Source organism: Anoplophora glabripennis, unplaced genomic scaffold (genome assembly GCF_000390285.2).
Source record: "Anoplophora glabripennis isolate ALB-LARVAE unplaced genomic scaffold, Agla_2.0 scaffold328, whole genome shotgun sequence".
NCBI classification, from domain to species: domain Eukaryota; kingdom Metazoa; phylum Arthropoda; class Insecta; order Coleoptera; family Cerambycidae; genus Anoplophora; species Anoplophora glabripennis.
This window is the reverse complement of record NW_019416473.1, coordinates 560,938-568,952: the sequence shown is the minus strand read 5'-3', so window position 1 is coordinate 568,952 and position 8,015 is coordinate 560,938. Positions and strand designations below refer to the sequence as shown.

General features: G+C 36.1%; 2 protein-coding genes across 2 annotated transcripts in view; one reads left to right on the top strand and one right to left on the bottom strand.

Moving 5' to 3' along the window:
* LOC111691579 overlaps positions 1-6,468 on the top strand; it is a 16,901-nt gene extending 10,433 nt beyond the window's left edge. Inside the window, exons 2-5 of the mRNA XM_023454646.1 lie at positions 962-1,166; positions 2,360-2,742; positions 2,902-4,833; positions 6,449-6,468. Of these exons, the coding sequence (XP_023310414.1) occupies positions 962-1,166; positions 2,360-2,742; positions 2,902-4,833; positions 6,449-6,468 (2,540 nt within the window). The remainder of the gene's footprint in view (positions 1-961; positions 1,167-2,359; positions 2,743-2,901; positions 4,834-6,448) is intronic.
* A 421-nt stretch (positions 6,469-6,889) lies between these two features.
* On the bottom strand, positions 6,890-7,438 carry LOC108905336 (SCAN domain-containing protein 3-like). The gene has a single exon (XM_018708158.1). It carries the CDS (start codon positions 7,436-7,438, stop codon positions 6,890-6,892), a length of 549 nt encoding a protein of 182 aa, XP_018563674.1.
* Between the last annotated feature and the right edge of the window lie 577 nt (positions 7,439-8,015).

Below are 8,015 nucleotides of genomic sequence, written 5' to 3'. Positions count from 1 at the left end.
AAAAAAAAATCAGCTGCCTATAAGTGCCTAACAACTTTTTGTATAGGTTTTTGTAAAATGTAGAGTAAAATGAATTTCGCCTTCTCTGGACGATGTAAGACTTGGGAAGATTGCAAATAAAGACGAAATTGTCTCAACTTAAGAAGATTTTTCATCAGATGATGATTCTTTTCTTTTATGAAAAAACTGGAATTTTATATTACAACTTTGGCACGGGATTCAAATAAATCACTCTCGATACATATTTAACGAAATATATAAATAGTCTAATATGTCATTTGTCATTTTTACATCTTCTTCATGCTTGATAAATGTGACATTTTGTATTTCACAATCTTTTAATTCTTAATCCCTATTTGAAAAATATTTCTACTTCTGATATGGCTATATTAAATCGTCCACATTGAATTTTGCAATTCTGACTCCAAATTCGTTATCAGCGACCCCAAAAACCCCCGAGTAACAAATTTCAGATCGATTTTTAACGATTTTGACTTTTGGCCAGCTTTTTGGGATTCTGCCCCACTGTGTGTCCCCTTCTATCGGATAGTTAGCTCGGACCTCTTTGTAACAAGTTTCCACTCGCATAAAATTTTCACCTTTCAAAACTCGACATCCGTCATTCAGGGGGGGTCGCGAAACCTCTTTAAGGGGATCGCAGTTACTTTTAGAGGCTTTTATAGTAAAAAAAACATTCTAGTTCAAAATGTTATATTTATTTAGAAACGGTTAATCAAAGATTAGGCAGAGCTTATGGACGGAGCACGCTCCTTAGTTTCCTTAGCTTAAGTTTAGTTGTTTGTAATAACGTAGAAAAAAGTAGGCTATACATGTCATATTGTAACATTTGTCAACAAATATACAGTCCACTTTAAGGTCAATTTATTTACCACAAAACCAAACATTGGTCCATTCGAGCCGCGATTCACTAGTAAAAGTGTTTCGTGGTATTTCTCATTAGGGGAGAAAAGCAAATCCAGTCAGTGGAGGAAAAGTAAAAGGCAGCAACATCGACAGGAATTTCCAGGGTCTTCGTGCAGCACAGATCACCAAGTAACAAGTCAAGGGAGTACCAACAAGACAAGGGAGTACCTGGACATCTCTTGGCGAAAAGAAAGCAGCGGGGAACGGCAGCGAGTCAGAGAATCAAAGCAGTCGAAAGAAGAGTTAGAGCAGCGTGTTGAATAGCACTCGGGCTTAGAGCACGACACACGATTTGGTAAAGGCACAAGGCATACCGGCAAGTAAATAAAATAACTCTTTCGGGCGTTAAAATGGCGGATTTAAAATCATTAAAAATAAAACGCGGTAACATCAAAGGGCAGTTAACCCGATTTGAAAGGTTTTTAAGCGAGGTCAGGGAAGAAACTCTTTCTCAGCTTTCAGAGAGAATAAAGAGGTGCGAGGAAATGTATGATCAATTTAATAAAATTCAGGAACAAATAGAGGAAATCGACGAAACAGAATTACAAAAAAATGAAAGGGATATTTTTGAGGAAAATTATTACAAATTAATCGGGGATGCAAAAAGATTATTGGTTAATCAAAATGCAGGAGAGATAGCAGCGCAACAAAGTTTAGGTCCGGTTCATAAAAAAGCGAAAAATGTAAAGTTACCTACTATTGAAATAACACCATTTTATGGTTCCTACAAATCGTGGTTGGAGTTTCGCGACGCGTTTACATCCATGATTGATAACGACGAAGAGTTAACACCGGTTCAGAAATTCTTTTATTTAAAGAGTTTAGTAAAAGGGGCAGCCGCAGAAGTAATACAGTCTTTAGAAGTATGCGATGAAAATTACATTGAGGCGTGGCATTTATTACGAGATAGTTTTGAAAATAATAAGCTTATTGCGTTAAGTCACATTGAATCAATATGCGAATTTCCGCCAATGCAAAAGGAATCATATACAGGGTTAAAAAGATTTTTGGATGAAATAAGAAAAACTGTTAGGGTTTTAAAAAGTTTAAAGTTACCGGTTGACACATGGGATGTCTTACTAATCTATTTATTAGAAAAGAAATTAGACTCAATAACAAAAAATGAGTGGAAAAAAAAGTGCTCAATCAAATCGTTTCAAACAATGTTTGAATTTATAGATTTTTTAGCATACAGATGTCAATATTTATATTCAAACAATCCAAGGGAAGGAAAATTTGGGGAAAAGGGAAATTTTCATAGAAATCAAGTAACTGACCATTCCAAGGGTTCTAAAAGTTTTGTAACATCACACGAAACTTGTTTTCTGTGTAAACAACCTCACCAAATATTTCATTGCAAAACGTTTATTGAATTACCAGTTCAGTCTAAACGTGATGAAATAAAAAAGGCCAACTTATGTTGGAATTGTTTAAGGCATGGTCATATCGTACAGAATTGCACATCTAAGGGTTGCAAGCATTGCGGAAAGAAACACAATTCGTTATTGCATGTAGATAAGCCGGAACAAGTACCAAAAAACACATTAAATGCGAGCAGCAGTCAATCAGGGGTAGAGTTGACTGATACAAACTGCAAAATACAAGGGATTAACAGTGATACCACTTCATTAACAGCAAACGTTAAGGTACATTCAGAGATATTATTATCAACGGCTTTGGTTCTCATAAAAGACAAATTCGGGAAATCACATGAATGCAGAGCATTGTTAGACTCTGGTTCTCAGTCCAATTTCTTAACGAAAGAATTATGTGACAGGTTACAACTATCAGTTCGAAAAACAAACGTGCCGGTAGCAGGTATAAATCAAATAGCCACAAATGTTCATTACATTACAAATGCGACAATTGTTTCAAAGTTTAATGGTTATCACATCAATTCGACATTTTTATTATTAAACAAAATCACCGACAATTTACCGGTCACTACAGTAAATACAGTCGATTTTAATATTCCAGGAAACATTAATCTAGCGGACACCACTTTCAATAAATCGGGCAAGATAGACATTTTACTTGGAGCTACCATATTTTGGGATTTACTTTGTGTGGGACAAATAAGGTTAGGAAAAGGTTTGCCTATCATTCAGAAAACAAAGTTAGGTTGGATAATTTCGGGAACGGTACCCCCTACGCAATCAAGTCTGACTAAGCAAACACGAATCTGCAATCTTAGTGTAGAACAAAACGACAATCTAAACCTACAAGATCAGTTGGAAAAGTTTTGGAGAATAGAAAACGTCCAGAATCACCATATTTTATCAAAAGAAGAAAGGGTATGCGAAGACATTTTTGTCAAAACGACAGAGCGAAACGGAGATGGAAGATTTATAGTAAATTTACCAATACGTGACAACTTGGAAGAATTAGGAAATTCGTACTCAAGGGCATTGAAGCGATTTAACAATTTGGAAAAAAGGTTGGCATCAAATGAGGAGTTTGGAAAACAGTACAGGGATTTCATGAAAGAATATGAAGATCTAGGGCACATGACAAAGATCGAAGATCATTTGACCAATGAAACACATAAGGTCGTGTATTACTTACCTCATCATGGAGTCTTACGCGAATCCTCACAAACGACAAAACTTCGTGTTGTTTTCGATGGTTCAGCTGAAACAGATACAGGTGTTTCTTTAAATCACAAATTAATGGTTGGTCCAAAAATCCAGGATGACTTGTTCGACATTCTAATCAGATTTCGTAAGTATAATTGCGTTATCGCAGCGGACGTCGCAAAAATGCACCGCCAAGTACTGATAAAAGAAGAACACAGGGACCTGCAGAGAATTCTTTGGAGACCATCAATTAATGAGCCAATCGGTCATTACCATCTAAACACTGTCACATATGGGACGGCATCAGCATCCTTTCTAGCAATACGATGTTTACAACAAGTAGGTCTTGACAATAAGGACAAATTTCCTGCAGCGAGTAGGGTCATTTTAAAGGATTTTTACGTTGACGATCTACTATCTGGTGCACAGTCATGGGAGATGACTAGGCAACTTCGGCAAGAATTATCAGCAATTCTCAATGAAGCAGGATTTCCATTAAGAAAATGGTTGTCTAATGACGATCTAGTGTTAGAAGATAAAGCTAATACGGAGCATCAAATTGAACACTTCCTTTCGGATGACAAAGTTTCAAAAACATTGGGACTTCTTTGGAATTCAAACACTGACGTGTTGCAGTATAAGGTAAATTTACACAGCCCACAATGCAGAGCAACAAAGCGGTCAATTCTCTCCGTTGTGTCTCAAATATTTGATCCACTAGGATTAGTTGGTCCAACAGTAATAAAGGCAAAGATCTTGTTACAAAAATTATGGCAATTAAAGTTCAGTTGGGATGAGGCTGTGCCTCTAGAAATACACACAACTTGGATTCAATTTTTAGAACAAATTAATTTTATCAATATGAAGATTAGAATACCAAGACAAGTAATTTGCAAAGAACCAATCGATATTCAATTACATGGGTTTAGCGATGCATCTATGTCAGCATATGGGGCTTGCATTTTTATCAGATCGACGGATGCAGACAATAATCACGAAGTTCAGCTACTATGTGCAAAATCGCGCGTTTCACCATTGAAGACAATATCTCTTCCCAGGCTCGAATTGTGCGGTGCATATCTGTTAGCAAAATTAACTAAAAATGTTTTACATGCAATTGGTTTAGAAGTGAACAAAGTGTACTTATGGTGCGACTCTACCATAGTACTAGCATGGATCGCTGGAGAACCCAACCAATGGAAAACATTCGTAGCAAACCGAACTTCAGAAATTCAGCAGATCACTGAAGGGTTTGAATGGAAGCATGTCATGTCAGATGACAATCCTGCGGATATCCTCTCCAGAGGATTGGATCCAAGTAAACTAGCGGAATGTGAGTTGTGGTGGAATGGCCCATCATGGCTTCAACTGGACGAATACTATTGGTCCCAATCGGCAGACGTCAAACATGTTGACATTCCGGAACAAAAGAAATTTGCGGTCGTTTCTATTAACCATATTGATATTAATATATTTGAGAGATTTTCGAGTTTAATAAAACTTCAACGTGTTTTCGCTTATTGTTTACGTTTTAAAAGTAATACAACTAGTCATAGAAATAATAAACTACTATGCGTTCTAACGGTAGACGAACTCAATGATTCACTAAACTTATTAATTAAATTAGCTCAACTTCAAGAGTTTTCATCGGACATCAATTCTCTTAAGCAATCAAAACGACTTTCAACTTCTAGTAAATTATTATCATTGAATCCTTTCTTGGACAATTTAGGTATAATACGCGTAGGCGGGCGGTTACAAAACTCTGATATTACCTATAACCAAAAACATCAAATATTACTTCCAAAAGGTCACAAATTAACGAAATTAATCATTTTACATGAACATTACAAAAGCTTACATTCAGGTCCGCAAGCCTTATTAGCAAATATTAGGTTAAAATATTGGATACCATCTGGTCGAAGCACGATCCGAAAAATTCTTCAAAAATGTATAGTATGTTTTAGAAACAAACCAAGGGACTACAATTATGTCATGGGTGAGTTACCAAGAGAACGGGTAATTCCATCTCGTCCCTTCACTAACTGTGGGGTTGATTATGCAGGGCCGTTTGAAACAAGGTCAACCAGACTTCGGAACCATAAGTTGATAAAATCTTATTTATGTATTTTTATTTGTTTTGCCACAAAGGCAGTTCATTTAGAACTTGTAAATGATTTAACGACTGACTCATTTTTAAATTGCTTTAAACGATTTACCTCCAGACGAGGACTATGCAAAAATATGTACTCAGACAACGGCACGAATTTTGTTGGGACTGCTAATTTCTGGAGAGGATATCCGCAGGATTGTCATATACATGACATATGGTAACATTTGTCAACAAATATACAGTCCACTTTAAGGTCAATTTATTTACCACAAAACCAAACAGCTTAGGTTAAGACAAATCAACAAATATCTACGAGTAACATGAATCATTAATGTGATGAGGAAGAGGCACACATTCACATTAATGTGATGGTTGCGCCTGATAACCAATTTTTCCCATCGCGGATCCGTTTTTGCTACACATAGAATTAAAACGTTTTCTAAATTTAAGCGATTTCTCTGTTTGCGTTTTATTTGAGCCATCGACGAAAACGTTAACTCATACAAGTAGTAGGTGGCAAATGGAATCAAACATTTCAAAGCTTCTTTGGTTAATTGTGGGTATTCTGTTTTTCTTTTTAACCAAAAGGTATCCAAAGTGACAGACTTGAATTCCAAGTGTAACATTCCATCAGCAGATAATTCCAGGAGATTTTCTTTTAGGTTGGTTCCCAAACTGGCCTCGTCTGTAGCTGCATTGAAAAACGGATTTATGATCCACCTTTGTCCAGTGTTTTCTGAAATTTCTTGCACCGAGAAATAATGACACAATTCTTCTTTCAAATTCTGCAAGACAATTTCCATGCCAGGTATATATGATTTGATGTTTATCTCAGACCCCACTTCTCCGATATAAGACTTAGTCGATGAAAATGAATCAAAATTGTTTTGCTTTATGGATGATGACCACAGGTTTATTTTTTTCGTGAAGCCATGGATTTTATCTTTAGCGGTAATGACATTTTCATCCCGCTCTTGAAGAGTTTTATTCAAGGTATTTAAATGCTCGAATAGGTCAGAAAGAAAAGCCAGTTTTAAAAGGAATTCCGGGTCACAAATAAATTTGGCATATTCTGACTTGATCTGCTGTAAGTACACCAAAAGTTGAGCTCGAAGTTCCAAAACTTTTGTCAGTACTTTGCCTTTCGATAACCACCTAACCTCTGTGTGGTAAGGCAAATTTTGGTGCAGTGAACCCATATCTTCACAAATGTTTCGAAATAGACGTGTCTGTAGCGCTTTCCCTTTAATAGAATTTACTATTTTTATAATTACATTCAGAACTTCATTGTATTCCTGTGGCAAGGTTTTGGCCGCAAGAGCTTGGCGATGATCAGTGCTTTTAGTCTAGTAATAAAGCCGCTTTTCGAACCAGTCATGGCTTTTGCTCCGTCACTACAAATGGCTATGCATTTCTTCGACCAATCGATATGGAAGTTTTGTGTAGCTTCAAGGAACATGTTATATAGGCACTGACCTGTTGTATTCGTGGGAAGAGCTTTACAAAACAGTATTTCTTCCAGAAATCTCTCATTGGATTCAAAACGCACAAACTGCAAGGATATAAATTTTTTTTCTTTCATTTTTTCTATGACTTGATCAAGGACATCAGTCACCATATCGCTTATCCTGCGTTGAATGGTATTGTCAGAGAGAGGTATAGTTTTGAGCTTTTCTACCGCTTGTTTGCCAAATATAATCTCTGCCATATCTAATGCCGCTGGTAAAATCAAATTTTCGGTAATTGTATGAGGTTTTCCTGTTTTAGCTACACGAAAAGCTACTCGGTAACTAGCTAGCAATGCTTTTTCAGTTTGGTTGGACATCTGTACTACAGCAGTTTTTTGATGATTAAGGCTCTTCAATTTTCGCTCAAAAAATTCCAACGGTTTTTTTTTTCTCATTTGGATGTTTTGTGTGGAGATGGCGCACTAGTTTCGATGGCTTCATGCTTTCGCGTGATAAAATTTTGTAGCAAATAACGCACTGTGGTTTATTTTCGATGACAGTAAATCCGAATTTTAAATAATTGTCGTCATACAAACGCTTTTCCTTTGGTTTTGCTTCGCTACTCTCACTGGAAGTTGAAGTTGAAGGTTGTGTTGGTCTTTTTAGAAACTTATCCATTTTCAATAATTACAAGTCACTCCAATAAATACATCAAATACGTACATCAAGCTAAAGAAACCAAACTTGGTGAACATTATCTGTCAATAAAACTACACTTTTTGAAATTTTTTCAACCCTGAACTATTTTTGTAAGGGGTTGAAATAATCAACCCCTATGACATTTTCGGCAAAATACACTCGCGTTAAACAGCTCATCTTTTTAAAAATACATTACAATACATTTATTTTTTTTTTTCATAAATCCTTAACTTTTCGAAGAAACTTGAAGAGATC